The 18850-nt window shown below is 41.5% G+C and overlaps 1 protein-coding gene across 4 annotated transcripts in view; it reads left to right on the forward strand.

Moving 5' to 3' along the window:
* Positions 1 to 4463: 4463 nt before the first annotated feature.
* Positions 4464 to 18850, forward strand: part of ATP2C1 (ATPase secretory pathway Ca2+ transporting 1) — a 105478-nt gene continuing 91091 nt past the window's right edge. For 2 of the 4 annotated variants that reach the window (XR_003093287.1, XM_025200254.1), the window contains exon 1: positions 4470 to 4758. Coding sequence is in view for 2 of the 4 variants with exons in the window: in XM_025200254.1 (XP_025056039.1) it covers positions 4651 to 4758 (108 nt within the window). In the remaining 2 variants the exon portion in view is untranslated. Of the gene's footprint in view, positions 4759 to 18850 lie in introns of all 4 variants that reach the window. The other 2 variants (XM_025200256.1, XM_025200255.1) reach the window with 2 other exon arrangements.

Genomic DNA, 18850 nt, shown 5'->3' on the forward strand with positions numbered 1-18850 from the left:
AGCCAGCAGTCCTTATGGCACTGGCTTGGCTGTGCAGCCTGCCAGAGGGGAAGTGGCGGGGAGGGCCTCCAGCAGTTGGTACCGAGGGCCAGGTCTATGTGGTGGACAGCACTCGCAGTCCATCAGTAGCAAGAGGCAGAGCCACTGTGGGCCCTCAAATGATAAGAGGCATGGGGTTGGAGGGCTCTGCCCCGATCAGTCTGTAAAAATGGGAGCCGGCCCTGTGATCTCCCATAAAACCAGGCAGCTGCCTCCTTGTGTTGGGTAGATCCTTACAAATAGGGTAACAGGTGAAGCTAGTAAAGCAAACTTGAACTAAAATATGGTAAGCAAAGGTTTCTACTATACTACACTTGTTGCCATTGTCAGCTGGTATTGATTTGTATCTCTCCTAGCAGAAGTGAGTCTTTGCATGGGGTTTGTCTCTTCAGATGATATGCTTTACAAAGTAGGGATTCAGGTTTGTATTTATTTCCATTGCATAACCTAAAAAGAAGTGACTATCTCTCTCACAATAGGGCCTTGATTTTGATTATTGTAATTAAATATTTATATTGCAGTAAGCTTTAGTTTGCAGGGCTTTTTATGTGTAAAAGCTGTAGCTTTCACCTTAACACTGAACTACGCTAGTTGAACCAGTGGAATAATGTTACTTTTGTTGATCCTGGATGACTGCTGTTACAGAGCTGATAGGTTTGTCCTCCATTGTTTGTAGTCTCCTGACGCACACAATGACTTGCTATTTCAGTATAGATTTCCTGATTTATTCCTAGGTCAAGTTGACAAGCTTAAGTTTATATTTTCCTTTAATTATACTGTGTCACGCAAGGCTACTAGATGATTTATTAAAAAAATCCACAAAAACACAAGTTTATTCTCAGCAAAAATGTATGGTTTTCTCCAATGTTTTTGTTTTAAAAAATGTGGAAAAAACTTTTCATCAGAAACGCTTAACGGAAGGATCCTGACTAATCTGTTGAAAATTTGCCATAGCTTTTCTTAGCTTGTTACACTTTTTTGCTAAAGGGGTAAAAGTGTAATAAAATATGTATCACTAGCTTGCTTTGTTCTTCCCAGGAAAAGTAGAACAGTATTATACAACTTTATATTTATATGTTGTATGGGTGTCTGAGGGACTATTAAGAAAAAACTGTAGAACTCCGTTGGCTGCAATAAAGCTATCCTGCAACCAGATGACATTTCTTCCTGTGCTTACTGAGTTCTGACCATCTGGATTGCAACAGATGTTGCCCCTTGTGCTCAAATACCCATATGTACCATATACACATGTGCATGTATAGAAACTGGTGTGCACATGACTTATTGAGCACTTGATACTACCATATAGTTCAGTGGTTCTCAATCTTGCTAGATTCAAGGCACTCATGGAAAATGCCAACTGTTAGTTTTTACTCTTATTTTTTTTTAATACAGAGAAATAATAAGTAATTCTTCTGTTGCAAAGCACTCAAAGACAACACAACAGGTCAGAATGTTTTTGACACTCTGGATTCCTGTGTGAAATCTCTTGGTTTATCTTGTGAAGCATGTAGATGCTTACGCACCTAAGCACATAGCAAGTGCTAATACCATGCAGTACCCTCAAAAGGATCTTTCAGCACCTCAGCATGCCATAGCACCCTGGCTGAGAATCACTAATATAGTGAAACAAGTCCACAGATAGGAAGTCCATTACACTTGAAGAGAAACTTACTGATTTGTTAATACGTTTCAGAGCTGGCAAAGCAGTATCTGCTTGCTCTGGATAACAATAGACTATCCAGGACACCAGTGCTCATTTGACCTTATAGGCTAGGGACAGACATTACACATAAACTGGTTTAAATGATCAGAAACTGGTTTAAACCTGTAACAGAACAAATGTTCAGTGCACATAAACCAGTCTGAGAATAGCTGAAACCAGTATAAGATGAACCCGGTTGAATGTAGTATCAGACTTGACTGATTTGGCTCAAACCAGTTTATGCAATGTCTGTCTCAGACCCCTTCCTGGTTTAAGATCAGACTCCCCAGCATTCCGACATGCTCTCTGGGCTGGGCAGGGCTCTCTGCTCCACAGCAGGACTGGCCCCTCCTCTCTGCTCCCTGGCTGGAGCTCTCACACAGATTGTGGGCTGCTTCCCCCCTCGCCCTCACCACTCCCTGCTAAGCAGGAATTCCCCCCTCCCCTCTGCCTTGCTAAGGAAGTGTCCATGTATTAGCTAGCAGACCACATGCTGCCCTTGCTGCCACACTGCCCTTGCTGAATCAACAGGCAGAATCAAGAGTAGCTGGTTATGTTCCTCTGTTTTTTCTTAATTGGGTGATAAACACTGTTATCAATTCCCTGCATCACAGTGTCCTGCTAGAGCCTGGCCATGCCCCCCTCAGCTCCATACTGTTGAAGGAAGGGAGGGCTGCTCTAGTGCCCCTCAGCTTCTAGCCTGAACCACTGCAGGCATGTGCCTGCACTTCTGGGCTGTTTGTCCAGTTACAAAACTGATTTAGCCTAGCCAGGTTAGAATAACCTGCAAAGATTGAATCAATTCAGGCTCAGGCTTTTTGAATGTCTGTCCCTAACCATACAGGCTGGATGAAGGTAGAGGCAGTTGTATGCTTACTTGGCCTATGCATACTCTAAAAGGTCAGTGTTAAAGCAAACTGGAGCTACATGCCTTTACCTTGTTCTCAGTGTAGGCATACAACTTGTGTTGGTTTTATTACTCTTAGTCTCTTGATCATAAGCCACAAACTTGTCCTTATGGAATCCCTGCAACCATTATTCTTATGACCTGTTCCAGTATTCTTAGTAAATTTCTCTTGGGTTCAACAGCAACATATGTATTGGGCAGCCTGAAACCCTGAGAAACCAAGCTTTCCTTTTGTTTGTTGTTCAGGTGGGCTGGGTCATATGACAACAGATTTGATGCAATGTAGGTGTACTATTAGTGGCTCAGAAAGGCTTCTTACCAAAGTGCAGATGGCAGAGAAATGTTGTGCAGAGCACCCATCTCTCTGCAAGTAAAACTGAAATATCACCTTGTAAATGGGCCCAATGCCATCCAAACAGATGGTCTGAAGTGTAAGCAGCCAAGCAGTCATTTAGGAGCATAAAATGCATCCACTAAGGACAGGTTTCCAAGCAGAAATGGTTGTTTGTATTGAGCTTCCACACCTGAAGTCAAAGATATATGCTACAACTATTGGTCCAACCTGAACTAGCTTAGAAAACAAATATTGTTCTGCGAATCTAGTTAACAGAAGACATCCTTTAATTTGAAAGATAAGGAAAGGAAAATAAAACACGATCTTCTCTGAAAGGCCCACATAGCCCAAGTGAGAGAACATTTCTAACAGTTACTTTTTTTTTTTTTTCCTGTCAGCTCAGTGAGCAAGTAATTGTCATGCATTCCTCTGACTGCCTTGGACTTCCTGAATAGAAGACTATGCAGTATTATTGCTGATCAATTAGCTCGTGGCTGCTATATCTGATGGTATTAGGTCAAATCCTATATGCTAATCAAGCTCCCAATAATATATCTTCTGATCTATACAGGTCAATGTTCCTGTATGGTAGCTGCATTCATATGTGTATAGAAGCTGAGTCTTTTTTCGTAAGGAAATTGACCTTTGTAAACAATAAGGACTACAAGAATTTTGCTAAGTAAATTTGTATTGACTATATATGGTTCTGAGTAAGGACTGCAGGATTTGTCTGAATAACTATAATGAATGGATAACTCTTTTTTCCTTGGATTAACTTTTTCTTCCTCTTTAGTAGAAACTTTCCCTAACCCAAAAAGTAGAGAATGTTATTTCAGATGATGATCAAGAGGAAAAAATGTCATGTCTTTTACTGTTTGAACAATTCCCTTGCCCCTCCCACTAATAGAAACCAAAGGAATATTCTTATTTGTCTGCTGAATAAATCTGTATACTTGACAGTTCTGGAAGAAGAGAAATATAGTAACTTGGTAGAAAGTGTGTTTGCAGGTATTACTCAAAGCAAAGGCTCCAATTGCAGTCTAAGCTTTATATAAGCTTCCATTGTTAAGCTCTATAACTGGCTCCTTGCAGTTCAATCTTAGCAAATAAAGAATGAAATCATGTATTCATCTGGCTCAAATCCACCTAACAAGATTTTGTGGAACAAAAATGAAATCGGACCTTGCAGTTGGTGAAATATCAGCTGGAGGAAAAATATGCTAGAAACAGCACATTTCCTAACCTCTTTGCTGCAGCTGAACAAGCTTTAAGAGGTATTAGGGGGCATTAACTTCCATGGTGAGAGGGGTAAGAAAATGACTAGCTGGCTAACCTTAATATAGCTTGCAGCAAAATATTCTTCCTAGAAATAGGACAGTCAGATTACAGCCAGGAAGGTGATTTGCATTCAGTGGGACTGCCCCTAAATTCCTCCCCATTTATGCTGTCCTTGTGGCATCATTTGTTGACAACACTGGTCATTTGTTGTAAACTCTGCATTTGATCTTCTGGCTTTAAGCAATTGCACTACAGAAAAGGATTGCGAGAGACTAAGGACTGTAATTGTTTATAATGAGAAAGGAAGCATGCATTCAAACAGATTCCAGTCCTGGGAGCTTATATAACAGTGGGTTAATAAGAACTGTCTAGCTTACTTTATTAATTATGGATAATCTGCTGCATAAACCTTTCTTCTCCTGTTCCATAAAGCTTCCTCTTCATGCAATTGGGGACCTTGTATCAACACTGAGAGAAAAGAGGACTCGAGAAAAGGTAAAATGAAAAATTTTCTATCTGTAACCTCCTGGGTCAACTGGCTGTATTCTTAAGGGCGGGAATTAGAAGTTGGAAATGTAATGGTTTCTAAATGTCAGTGTTCCTGTAGGGTGGTTTATAGCTCTCTTATGAGGAAACTGGCTGTTATAATCAATAATGTGCGACTTCACGGTAATTACTGGTCAGCTACTGATCACTTTACAGTAGTCAAGGCCTGAATCTATAATGCCTTAACCAGTTATTACCTGCATGGTAAGTCTCCTGAGAAACCTATATATCATCAACTATGTTTATAATTTTGAAGTTGATGCTAGGTGAGTAATGGTTAGGGTCACCTTTTGTTCTGATAGCTTTGACTGTACTTGTTGCGCTGAAGGAAATAGATGTAGCAATTTGCAATTATTTTACTATACAACATGCACGTAAATAATGCAGAAGGAAGTTTGTGTCGTCTTCTTGGTCATCACTGCTCTGTAAAAGTCAGTTGGAAATCATTTAGGTTGCTCAGTCCTTAGTTCTTTTCCAAGTATTTTCAGCCAAATACAGGGTTGGATTCGTAGCAGTATGTTTGTAATATTAAGCCACCTGGTGTACTAGGATGTTGTGAGGATGATTAAAAATCTCATACCATTTTAAAAAAAATAATCAGATCTTCTAATTCATTCAGGATGGATTGTGTGTGGAGGTAGGGTATTACTGACTTCAGTGCTATTTATGTAATGTGTGTTTAATATTAAGGTAACTGGTCATCATTTGTGAGAAGCTAGTAATCATCTTACTTTGAAACTGAAATCTTCCCTTCATACACTATAGTATTAACTTCATGGCACTCTTAATTAAATAATAGGTCAAAAGATAATTTTTTTTGATAATTTTGTCCATGAATCCTATTAATGCTGCAATTTTGAAGAGACTAAAGTAATCCCCTCCCCCACCCCTTTTCTGACAGCGCACTGTTCAACTGTTCATGCTTTCTCTCACCGATGTGAGAGAGTAGCTTTTTACAGTAGTTTTTACAGTAGCTTTTTAGTTTTTAGTAGTAAGTAGTTTTTACAGTAGCTAAAACTCAAAATATGCAGACTAATTAAGTTTTTCTAATGGGTTTAGTCCCCATGTTGACATGGTGATTTTGACCAAACAATAACATGTTTCCTTGGTTCTGAAAAAGCTTACTGAGTGGAATGTGAGTTGTGCTCTGTGGGTTGCTGTTCATGGTGGTCAGAACAAGCTCTTTTGTAGGGCCCTTTTCCTTTATCTAGCAGTGTAAACACTTGTTCAGGCGGATGTTTAGCACCAGCCCACTCTTTCATAAGTAGTACCAAGAGCTGGATGATAAATCTGTTTTAATTTACTGTCCCTCTTAAAATGAATTTATTCTGATCTCAAATGATTTAAAAATCCAGATCAGGATGTCTGACAAATTCATGCAAATTGAGCTTTATATTCAGGTTCTGATGGCTCCTGTTCATTTAGCTGATTTAACTTGTTGCTAAACTTGACAAGGAAGTTAGTACAGGGATCAGAAATATTAAGTATTCTAAATGAAGCAGACTTTGCCATTGCTGCTACAAATAGTTGGAAAATAGCCTTTTAATGGGAGAAAAAGCATTCACATTACTCTTATTGGCTAGGGACAGACATAATTCATAAACTGGTTTAATCCTGTAACAGAACAGACATTTAGTGCACATAAACCAGTTTCAAAATGGCTGAAACTGGTTTGAGATAAACCTGGTTGAACGTAGGATCAGACTTAAGTGATTTGGCTCAAACCAGTTTACGCAATGTCTGTCCCAGACTCCTTCCTGGTTTAACTTAAACCAGAGTCCTCCAGCATCCCAGCATGCTCTCTGGGCTGTGCTCTCTGCTCCAGCCCAGCAGAGCTGCCCCTGCCCCTCTGCTCTCTAGCCCAAGCAGGGACCGGTCCTAGTGGAGACATCAGCTGACTGGCATGGCCCCATTAAGGAAATGTAGGCAGAGAGGGAGTTAATTCTTCCCTCATTTGCCTCCTCCCCCATTGCAGCTGGGGTCTGCCTGTTTGCCGGGGAGCAAAGGGGAGGGGGTTGCAGCAGTGGCCCCTGGGTCTGGCAGACCCTGGCTGCAGGGCAGAAGGAATGGAGGGAGGAATTAACCCTTCTCCCTGCCATCTTCACCTTAACAAGGCCATGCTGGGGCTGTGTTCTGTGCTGGGAGGACTCTTCCCTCCCTCCCTCCCTCTAGGGTGGGGGGCACGCTCTGTGCAGCACTGGAGGGAGATTTGTGCTCTTCCTCCCCATCTTTGCCCTTGGGTGGGGAGGGGGACTCCACGAGGCTAGAAGGGGGGCTCTATGTCAGGCTGCCCAGCCCCAGAGGGGGGCTCTTCCCCATCCTACTACCCCTTTGCCATTGTAGGATGGGGGGGAGGGGGCTCTGTGAGGCTGCCTGGGCCCAGAGAGGGGCTCTTCCCCCTGCTCCTCCTCCCATGGGGAGGGGAGGGGAGGGGGCTCTGTTCAGTGCTGGGGGGACTCTTCCCCATCCTCCCCCCACCTGCCCCTCACTGCCATGGGGTGCAGAGAGGGGGCTCTGTTCAGTGCTGGGGGGGACTCTTCCATGTCCTCCCCTCACCCCCATGGAGTGTGGAGGGGAGGGGCTGTGTGTGGTGCTCTCTGGCCCTGCCTGGCCCAGCCCAACCTGGCTCAGCGGGTGCGCAGGGAGCAGCTGTAATGGAGCTGCAGCTGCTGGGAGTGGCCCTGCCCCTGCAGCCTGGACTGGCCTGACTCAGCACAAGCCGAAGCAACTGCATGGTGTGGCCAGGCCCAGCCACGGGGGCCTGGGCCACCCCCGGCAGCTCTGGCTCAGTGACGGGGACATTAAGCCCTGTCAGAGAGTGCAGCCCAGCCCAGTCCAGCATACGGACAGTGGCTGCTAGCCGGATTGGCTCGGAGGCACCTCAGGGGCTCGTGGATCTGTAGCCAGCTCCCGTGGTGGGCAGCTGCTGGGAATGGCCCTTCCCCCATGGCCTGACCTGGCCAGACTGTGCGGCTGCTTTGGCTGGGGCTTAGTGAGGTTGGACTGGGCTGTGGGGGTGGGGTCAGCCCTGGCTCAATGACAGCAGCTCCCTGTGCCCTGTCTGGGCCAGGTCAGTGAGTGCTGCATAGAGCCCCCCCATCTCCACACCCCATGGCAGCAGGGGGCAGGGGGAGGAGGATGGGGAAGAGTCTTCCCCCAGCACTGAACAGAGCCCCCCTCCCTGCCCTGTGGGGGGAAGAGGGGAGGGAGGAGTGGGGGGTAGAGCCCCCCTCTGGGGCTGGGCAGCCTGGCATAGAGCCCCCTACTCCACCACATGGGGGGGGGGGAGAGGGCCTCTCCAGTGTTGGGCACCCTGCAAAGCCCTCCTGCCCCCACCCAATGGTGGGGGGGGGAGGAGGAGGTGGAAGAGCTCCCTCCTCACCCTGCAGCGGTTGGGGAAGAGTTCCTCTCAGGAGCTGGGCAGCTCTGTGTGCCAGGATTGCTCCTGACTGTTAAGGAGCTGCTCTCCCCTCCACCTCCTCCCCACCTCCCACAGCAGTCTGGCCATGCTCCCTCTTCCCACAACCTCTGCACTCTGCAGGCCAAGGTTGGGGTCTACTCAGGCCTGGCCATGTCCTGCCCCTAGCCCCCTAGCTCAGCTTCCCTGTGGAAGGGAGGGCTGCTCTAGCACCCCCGGGCTTCTGGCCTGAGACACTGCAGGCATATGCCTGCATTTCTGGAATGAAAAGGGAATGCCTATCCACTTGCAAACTGGTTTACTCTGTAGGTTAGACTAACCTGCAAAGATTGAATCAATTCAGGCTTGGGCTTTTGGGATGTCTGTCCCTAGCCATTAAACTTTTAGTCCTTTATTATGCAGCTTTATAAATGGAAAATGAACTGAATGCTTTTCTGTTAATTTCTTTTTTTATTGTCCAGTGTCAGGCTGTGAATGCAAACAGGGTTTGTAGACCCAGTGCTGTTCCCTGGTATGTTCAGGAAAAAATAAGTATCCCAAGATGCTCTTCCACTGATTTCTGGCTCTGTCTCTCTCTTATAACTAAAATAGGCTTAAAGATTTCAGTCTGAATTTAGCTTTGCATGATTACACTGCTGACTTGCTGTTCATGCTGGAAATCAGACAATACTATTCACTGGCTGCTTAAGAACTTGAGGAAATCCAATCGTCTAGTGGCAAAATGGATATTAGCTCACTAACCATTCCAGTAATTTTTAAGTATAAAAATTTGTATTTTTCAGGAAAGGTAAGATTCTCTATGGAAAATAATTGCCACAAGATGTCATTGAGGCCAAGAACTAAACAAGATTATTAAAAGGACACCTGATAAGAACACCCCAACTGTCCTCTAGTAGAGATAAACAAGACTGGAAAAGTGATAGGTTTACCTACTTCAGGGTATAAACTAATATCTGAGAATTTCAAAGAAACTTTTTCCATAGGTATTTAGGTATCTCCTAAATGTTGTTTTTGTCAGACTCTCTTGGTCATTCCTCTGTTTGGTACTAGATATTCTAGTGTCAGCCTACAGATAATTGTCTAACCCAAGTTCTGGTCTGATCCACTACTGAACTTTGTTCTAGGCCTCCAATAATATTCTTGGTTGTTACTCTCTTTAAATGCAGTAATGTATAAGTCCGTGTGTATATGTGTGTATCTTGGTTCTAAGTATTAGTGGTTCTTTGAGAGCAAGGGCTATTTCTTAACAGCATAATTGATGAGGGGATAATACCAGTTAAAAGAGACTTGTTTTAATCCACTCTTATAAAAAGAAAATCTGTATCTCATTGGAAATATGACTTTTGAAAAAAAAATACCATCGTTCTCTGTGCTCTTGCATAAAGAATTATTGAGATTAGGCTCTTTTGAAGATGAGGTGTTGCATATTGATTTAAACATTGGTAAGAAATTGAATGCATGAACTGATTCTCAGTTGGCTTCTGGCATGCCAAAAGAGTGCCTCTCAGATTCTGTATATATCATAAACTGGTTATAATTTTAAAACTTAAAGTTGGGTTTAATTTATATTAAAAGTGATGCACTGATAATCTACACAGGAAATCTGACGATATACGAGTGGAGACTAAAAACATTAGAGAACATGTTGAAAAATAGGTTGCTTTTCTTTTATTGAACTGCGTTGTGCTTTTTTGTTTTCAGTCGTGATGCTAGTTGTTAGCAGTTGAAAGGCACCAGCAGCAACTTTTCCTCACTGAATAAGCAGAATCAATGGGCTTGTTTGTTTTAATCATATGGCGACTAATCCTGTTCCAATTCAATTTTTAAGTAGGCAAATTAGAGAAATTCGTTTTTTCTCCCCCTGCTGATAAAATGGCAGTACATCTATAAACCTGTTTATTATTATGTTGTCATGCATATAAGACCTTAATTCGAGGTAACTTTTAAGAAATCTCTATGGTCGAAACATGATAGAAATAATTTTGTTCTGCTTGCTTCTTGAAATATTTGGTGGATTTGGGTGTCTCAAAGAATTAATTTTTCAATTAGTGAGGGGAAAAAATTGAACTATATCATATTGTCTATTTGCCCTTATCCAGCCCTGTAACATTTAAAGAAACTACTCTGGCAAATATGCTGGTGAAACTTATACATCTAGTTCTAAACACTACTTGAAGCCAAATAAAACTTCATCTTGGGAAAAACTGCAGGATACTTTTTGATGTAATATCAATTTGTAAAAAGTATCTGACTAACATTTAAAGAAAATGGAAGAAGAATTGTGTTGTGCTGAGAAACTAATATGAGTAACTAGTAATTTTGCACAGAATAAATGAGATACTTATAAAGTATGCTGGTAACTATGTGACCTCAGTTATTCAACTGTCCTACTGAGTTGTAACAGTAATTGACATTCGTGAGGCCATCTTCTTGCTCAAAATAGTTATACAGTTCCTGGAATTACTTTTCCTGTATTCCAGGTCAGTCAAATTTAATATAGAATTATGTGTGTGCAGCTAAAATGGTGTCGCTTTGACATGTAGACCACCGAGGGATCATTTCAACTTCAGGAGATGGGTTGTCTTCATGCAGACAAAATTTGAGGCTCTGAGCCCAAGAGTCAGTTTATGTGGAATGATTTGCAGGATTGGGGACATTTTAGAAAAGTAGGAAAATTTTTTGAGCTCCTTGTGAATGGGAATAGGAGCATCTCCAAGACAGATCATTTGCTAACTTGTCTGGCGATCCCTCCTTCCCCACTACTGTATCTCCTACAAACAGGTGCTGGTCTCTTTCTCACTCTTCGGGTGAGTTGTATATTCTAAAAGGATTTAACTGGGGTATATTTAGAGAAGTGTTGCTCTATATAAATTTATACTCAGATTGTTTTGTCCTAAGTAGGGCCGTGCAGTAGTTGCAGGTCTCCTCATGTCGGGATTGTGCCTAGAGAATGCTCTATCTCATGGTCAACAACTATCACATATGGGTGCTGACAGAAATGACATTTGTCATGCAATTGGCCCCTTGAAAGCACTCTACAGCTGTGTCCTGGCAGAACTGCATGGCTGCAGAGCAGTCTAAAAGCGCTTGATTGCATGACAATTAACCCTCATCTAATGAGAGTTCAGATGAAGGCGCTCCAAAGTAGAGTGCCTTTGTTAACTTGTATCTGTTCCTGCATGCAACTGGGGCTGGGCTGATGCAGCCCAGCTCTACCCAGATGCTGTCTGCAGGATGCAAGGAAGTAGAAGTGAGGGGAGGGAGCTCTGGGCTGGGTTTGCCCAGCCTGTAATGGAGTAGGAAGTGGGTAGGTGGGGCTATGAGAGAGAGACTGCAGATAGGCAGCTCCTTCTGGATCAGCTCCAAAGGAGCCCCATCCCCCTCAATCCCCCACCCCCCTGACCCAACAGTAAACATCTGTTGGGATTTGCAGGGGTTTGCTTTAAGTCATGGTGCTTTCTGTGAAGCCCCATGAGTTAGAGAGGGGAGCTGCATGTCTGTCAGCAACCATAAGCTGACATACGTTCAAGCATATCCTTCACAGGGAAGAAGGGGTGGTGACACTTGACAGTAGGACAAAAACACAAGCCAGTCCAATGGTAACAACCAAATATGTTCTGCAAGTACATGCCTTGGGAAATAGTTTCTACCAGATAACTCTTTCAATTTAGCAGAAAAAGTCCAAACAAGATATACTGGATGGAATCTGAAACTAGACCAACGTGTACCTTTCTAGCAATCTGTCCAGGTTGGTGATGGAATTTTTCCATAACATGAACTTCTTAAACTAATACTGGAGACTTTTTTTTCCCCTGAAGGACAGGCTAAAGCTCAAACAGCAGTTATAAGATTTTTGCAAAAAATACCATGTAAAGCCCTATTGTCTGTTACAGGAGATCAGCTTGGACATCAGCATGGTCTTCTTGGCCTTAAACATCCATTAGTAGGCTTCTTTAAATCAAAGGGACAATAGAAAACATGAAAATCTTGTGCATTACATTTATTACTTGTTTAAGGGCCAAATAAAACTGGTTTATATCCAAAACAATACATATAACCATTCCTTGGTGTAGCCTGTATTTGGTCTAATATCTGTGGTATACAACTGCTGAAATTAGATGATTTTTTTGAGCTCTGCCTTAGAAATGGTAAGCATACAATGTCTCATTTAAGGTGAGTAGGCTGTTTTTTTTTCAGGAGCTCAATTCTGACTTTTAAACAGGAAAGAGTCAAAGCTTTTGTTCTGTGTGGAACTGATATTAAGAATGTAGCCATTGTGGGACACATGGCTATTGGAGAACTCCTGGAAAATGGTGTTGAAACAGCTGTCAAGCTTTCCGTTACCCCTCCCCCTGCTATCCCACAAACAATCCTCCAGCTAAAAATAATATGATGGAGTAGAAGGTCCATAAGCCACAGAAGGCCTATATTCTTGTCTTCACCTTTTTATATATTCTGAGGAGAGATGAGATTTCTCTGTTTAAAGTAAGCAATATGATAGTGGTGGTGCCGTTACCATTTGAGCAACAATCCAAAGTGTCTGCTGATGAAAGAGTAGTGGGGAGAGGGGCTAAGAGTTTGGATCTTTCCGTGTCAGTGTCTCTTCTTTAGAAGAACAAAGACAAGATTGTACATTAATGACAGCTGCACTAAAAATAGCTTTGGTTTCCAATATAAATGCTGTATAAAGCAGCAGTTATTACAAATTACTTATCCCTTTTTTATTAGGAAAGCTCTAAGGAAACTAAACAAGCCTTTATGAAAAGACCTCTGTTTCAGTATTCAAAGAAATTCAAACATCAAACTAAATTCACTAGAAGAGTTGCCAGCATGTATTGATAAACAATGGGAAAATAACACCTCTTTAGGTGGAATTTTAAAATGCTGCCTGTTTTGCTTGGATGATATGACTTTCGGCCTAAAATAGGGACTTACTTCATGTTCCTAGCTAGAACCTTCTCTAGTTTCCTCCCTTAACCAAGTGGAGAGGCACAATATGTATTAATTGCCACATTTCTTTGGTTGCCTGTCAATAATTAAGTGCTTTCTAGATTCTTGGGGTCTGAAGACATACTATATTATACTTGGAACTATTTTGAAATTTGTTTGAGTTGAGTTGTGTGCAGCTTACTGAATGTCCTTAGAAAGATTTAAAAAAAACCCCAAAACAAAAACCCCATAACTAAACTACAACTAGGGGTACCTATACACATGCCGGAACTCTGCTCTGATGTGTTCTAATTAGCATGTGTTGGAGCAGACTTGATTAATCATGTCTGCTGGAGTGTACTAATTAGCACGCTCCAGTAGCCTCCATGTCGCATCCATTCAGCATCCCAGTGTGTACAAATTGGCAGCAGGGGTGCTTGAACTAAAGCTCATCAAATGACCTTTGGTTTAAGCAATCCCACCGATATTTTGAAGCACAGGAACACTAAATACACATGACACTGTGGGTGTTTTAATTAGAGTGGCTCTTGGTGTTGCTCTAATTAAAGTGCTGCCCCACACCCTCACCTCCACCCAGGAGCATGTGTATAGATGCCCAGGGAGTTTGAATGAATCCTTCTTTCTCCTTTCCTTTTGAAAAGGAAAGCTAATTCTTGTAAATTCTTAAATGGACCCCATCATGCCCCTATTTCAGTTGTCTATTGCCAAACTACTTTGATAACAAGCCTCTGAATGATCGCATTACAATGTCCTCCTTAAACCTAAAAGAAAATACAGTCTCTTAGGAGATTCTACGCTTTGCCCCATGTTGAGACTCCATCACAACTGGTCCTTTGTTTCCATTATAGTGTTAACAAATATTTAAGCCACAGAAAAAAGTTCAATTAGTCTATAATCAAGCCTAATCCTACCTACAGTAGTACCTCTAATGTTGCCCTTCCCAAAAGAATGAAAATCCTGACTTCTACCCTCAAAAATTTAGACTTTTTAAAGTTGGATTCTTCCTGTTTGCCATCTGATTCTTGAGCCCTTATGATTTGTTTTCAAGCTGTTAATTGTCCCTACAAGGGCTAGAGACTTACATTCCATTAAAATGAATACTTTAGATTTGAACATGAGTCTTGTAAAATTATGTAATTGGGAAAATCTTAAGAACTGGCTACACCATTAGCAGTACAGCATTACAAAAAGGGGCTTCAGTTGTCAGGGCTTAGACGTGTGATATCAAAACTCGTATCTGCTTCCCTACGATTACGGATGCAATGCACCAAAGTTTTTATAGCTTTACCCAGTACAGCTTTACTTCAACCTCTGAGAGGCCAAACTGCATATATTTGCAGTACTGGTTTCATCTTGAAATGCTTTGTGGGCCAACAGTCGTAAAACTTGGACAATAGTTGAAATTTGCTAGGGAAGACTCCAAACTCAAACAACAATGACAAACTAAAGTTGCTAACTTCTTGTTTTTGTCACTTTTCCAGAAACAAATGCTTGGAGAACAATCAATCATCTCTATTACTGGAGAGTAATTTAAAAACAACATATCCAGTACAAGTTTGATAGACAATCAATGGTCTCTTATCAAACTATGAATATTAAATACCTAATTGCAACTCAGAAATGGACAAGAGTTCCAGATTCTTTATCACAGTTCTGTATACTTCAAGCATAAAGATAGCTAATCTTCAAGTCATTTGGTTATGATGAAAGGGCTTGTCTTCTTGCAAACCCAGATTTCTCATCGGACATTCCTACAAGACCACAGCCTTGGGAAAACTGAACCTTATCAGTATGGAGAGTAAGAGGCTCTATGTATACCAGACTTGTAGCTGGCAAAAATTCCCTCAAAGTGGAGAGAGAGAATGTTATGTATGTGGAGGGGGAAGGGATAAAAATTATAGATTGATTGATTGATTTATATATTTTTTTTAACTTGTGACAGTTAAGACTACACACATGCAACTCAGTGGAATTTTAAAGGCTCTAAATTTGTTACAAGCTCTTAAAACATGTGGGCCATAGTGGAAGCTAGAAACTCTTTTTTTTCTTCCTAGTAGGGAAATAAAACCCCATTCTGTATCTGCTGGAGCACTACATGAGGGATTTTAATGCCAGCCGTGTGGACATAGTGGGTACTTGCAGTGATTATTATAGTGGTGCACTTATTAAGATGGACAGTTTTAACTCTTTCCTAATAGCTGACTTGCCATTTATCACAGGCAAAAAATAAGAAATGTTTCACATTCTATATTTTGGTATCTTTAAATTCACCATATTAATAGCCTCGGTTATATGAGGCGATGCAAGTACTAAGTGGTGCTTTCAGAAATAAATTTAAAAGATGTGAATTTAAAAAAACAACAGACTAGAACCTTTCGTTATCTTGAATGTTTATGACTTGAAAGTTCCTCTTCAATCAAACAAGTTTCTTGTTGATTTTGTGTGCACATGTGCGTACACCAACGTTTTGGAATTTAGAAATAGGAGTGCACTTTGACTCTGAAATGGATCTGGACTAGTTGGGACTCCCTTAAAGGGACACGGTCACAATTGGTGAATATTTGCTGAAAAACTTGCTGCTGAATACACAGTTGGCATATTGAATTTGTACAGAATGTCCCCAGTAGCCAGATGGTAGAGAGGAGGGGATTAAACATTTTTTTAAACTTCTTAAAAATCCTCCTCTAGCATATTGAGTTGCTAAAAGTATACTAGAATGAGACTGATGTGTGAGTTAAAGACTGCACTGCCACAAGTCTAGATTAGAATGTCTTCAGTGACCCAGAAGAGCTGGAAAACGTCAAAAGCTGTTTTGTGTGATGTTCTTATCTTTCTCCCCACTTAAGTTTCACAGCTGGGGCACTGACCTGAAATGCTGAAGTGCATGCTATCTTAAAAATATTGGTCTTTCATCTAGAGCAAGGACTTACAGTAGCAACATACTGAAGAATAATTTAAAAGTAAGCTTTACCAGCCTTAATCTGTTCTAAAACGGGTATCTTCTGATGGGGTGGTTTGTTAGGAGGGAGGGTGGATCTTCAAAGAATAACTGATTTCCATTCAAGTGCAAATAATAATAAAGGAAAATGGAATGTAAATTGCCTTAGAAGACATGAGTTTAGGATGAATTTTTGCCAAGTTAGACTACCACATGTTTTCACTTGATAAATTTTTGGCTCATAGTCTGAATGAAATTATAGAAACAAATCCATCACCTCCATTCATCACAAATTAGTTTATCTTTGCCAGGAGCTGAAATCTTACAAGCATGTAAATATCAGTTTACTAGCTGTCAGCTTCTTATTGTAAATTGCCTTCATCCTAATTTTCAAGGGAAAAAATGGTCTACAAAATGATTCTTAAATACAGAGATACTTGGCTGTGTTCTTAACATATGCAGCATTCATAAAATTGTTGGCACAATGACTTTGAATCAGTTGAAACTAAACTGCTCCACTCCACCACAACTGATTAATTTAATCCTCCTTTATAGCTTCATTGTTAGAGGGTCTTTATTCTCTGCCACAGATGTTTTTACAGTAATGTAACTAAAATCATTCAGCGCTCTAGGACAGTGTATGCTTTCTGTTTAATATTCTAGTAGAATATTAAAAACAAGTGTAATCTTTTTTTTGAGCCATATAACTAGTTCACTGTCTTCCCCTCACTGCTCTCGGTTGAGCATGGGTTTAAGCCATATTTGGCACTGAAAAGGTATAGTGAGGGCTGTGCTATAGTAGGAATACTGGAGGTGTGCTGTCCAAATTGGGATTTTTGGTTAAAATATACAGCAAGCCAAACCACTGTCAGAGGGTGGCATTTAACATGCACCCTTTTCTGGCCTGACTGGTTCTGTTGGCCATTTTTTTCACAGACAAGCCCATATCACTTCCCTGTTTCAAGTATATTCAGGTGCCACCACTGGAGTTAACTGGAGTTAAACTGGAAGAGATGCATCCTCTTCAAGAACTTGGCCTTGAAATCCCAGTTTGAGGAAGGGCAACTGAGGAATATACCAGGAACAGATTAAGAGTCTTACATGCCCTAAAATAGAGGAAGAGGATGTACTTTGAGCCCAGGACTGAGTTAATCCAAAACACAAATGGCTGATGGAGAGGTTTAGCTGAGGTGTCTGGAGTATGAAATCTGCACGACATAGAAGATGCCAAGAACAAAAATGTGATGTTGATGAGCAGCAGGAGAGGGAGCTGACATGGCTAAGGTTAAATGAATTAATTTTTCTGACAAATGAAAGATTGAGATTTACTTTTCTCTTGAGTCCTTCACAGTCGAGGATGATTGTCTTATCTGGGGGTCTGAAGATGATTGACACAGCCAAATTGGGATTGACAGACTGTTGTAAATTAGGCATGTGTTTCCATGCAGGGTGGGTGGCTCTGGATGCTTCATTCAGTCCCTGACATGCTGTTTCTGCCACTCCTGCTTTTCTGTCTTTTGTTGTCATCATACAGTTTCAAAGTACTAAGATCCTTGTAGTAGACTCTTCCTCCGTTTGGGATGGTGATGAGTCTCCCATGTGCTGATGTCTATGTTGCATTTGTTTTCACTTTGGCCTTGAGGACATCCTTGAAACACTTTCCCTATTGAAGAGGGCAGTATTTACTAAGGTGTTTATGAAATATTTTTATGTATTTTCCATGGGTAATGGGGAGTTTACAATCAGTTAAGGCTGTCTTTAAAAAGCAGCTTAACCTGGGACGCTAAATACTAAAATCCTTTTGTTATAATAGTATGTCTATTATATGGTTTCACTACAGGGACAAATGGATGATCTTTGCTCCAGCACTTCCTGTGGCCAAGCTAGGCAGAGAAGTTTCTTTGGGTAAATGTCATTTCTCTTATTAGACCAACTAAATAGTTGGAAAAATTGTTCTTTGCAGTTTTTAAGTACAAACACATTTCTTTAGGCAGAACAAATTGTTAATCTCCTGAGAAGTTAATTAAGCTATGAGAGATTTTATAATTACTAATATATCTCAACATCAATAACATTGTAATAAATCCATCTTTAAAAGGGTGCTATCTAAAAGTGTTTCTTTTAAAGATTTAGCTTGAAAAAGGAACTAGAAGCAATCTGGAAGTTTAAAGTGTAGAATAAAAAAAAGTATATGGAATGCAGTTATGGTCTGAAAAGGACCGGGGCAGATCTGAGGGCTATGGTGGTGTGGTCACATCCCCTCTTCTACTACTGATACATTGCCAAGAGCTCTGGTTTTGGCTGCCAGATGCATGTGCAATGAGCTCTCTGCTACAGCTGCACCACCCCATTTCACCATCTTGGATTCCTTACTGGAAAAGGAATAAAAAATCTCTCACTTTTTTTTCCAAATATTTACTTCCTGTGATCATTTGTTTATGGGTATTAGTTTTCTGAAGAAATTCTATTATACTACAGAAGAGGTAGAGCTCCACCCCTGGTACTGCTCCCCTGCTAGCACATTTTTGGACCCATGAGGAGTCCTGTGCCCTGCATGCTAGAGTGGGGATGCAAGGCCCCAGGGCCCAATCTTGGCATGAAGAGCTGGATGGGAGCGGTGTGGGGCCCCATTCTAGTGCACAGGATTTGATTTGACCCATAGATCAGCCCTGCACTGCTGCTCTGGACTGTGGGACCCAAAGCTTGAGCACCACTGCTCTAGACTACTAGGGAAA

This window comes from Alligator sinensis, unplaced genomic scaffold (genome assembly GCF_000455745.1).
Source record: "Alligator sinensis unplaced genomic scaffold, ASM45574v1 scaffold54_1, whole genome shotgun sequence".
Lineage (NCBI taxonomy): Eukaryota > Metazoa > Chordata > Crocodylia > Alligatoridae > Alligator > Alligator sinensis.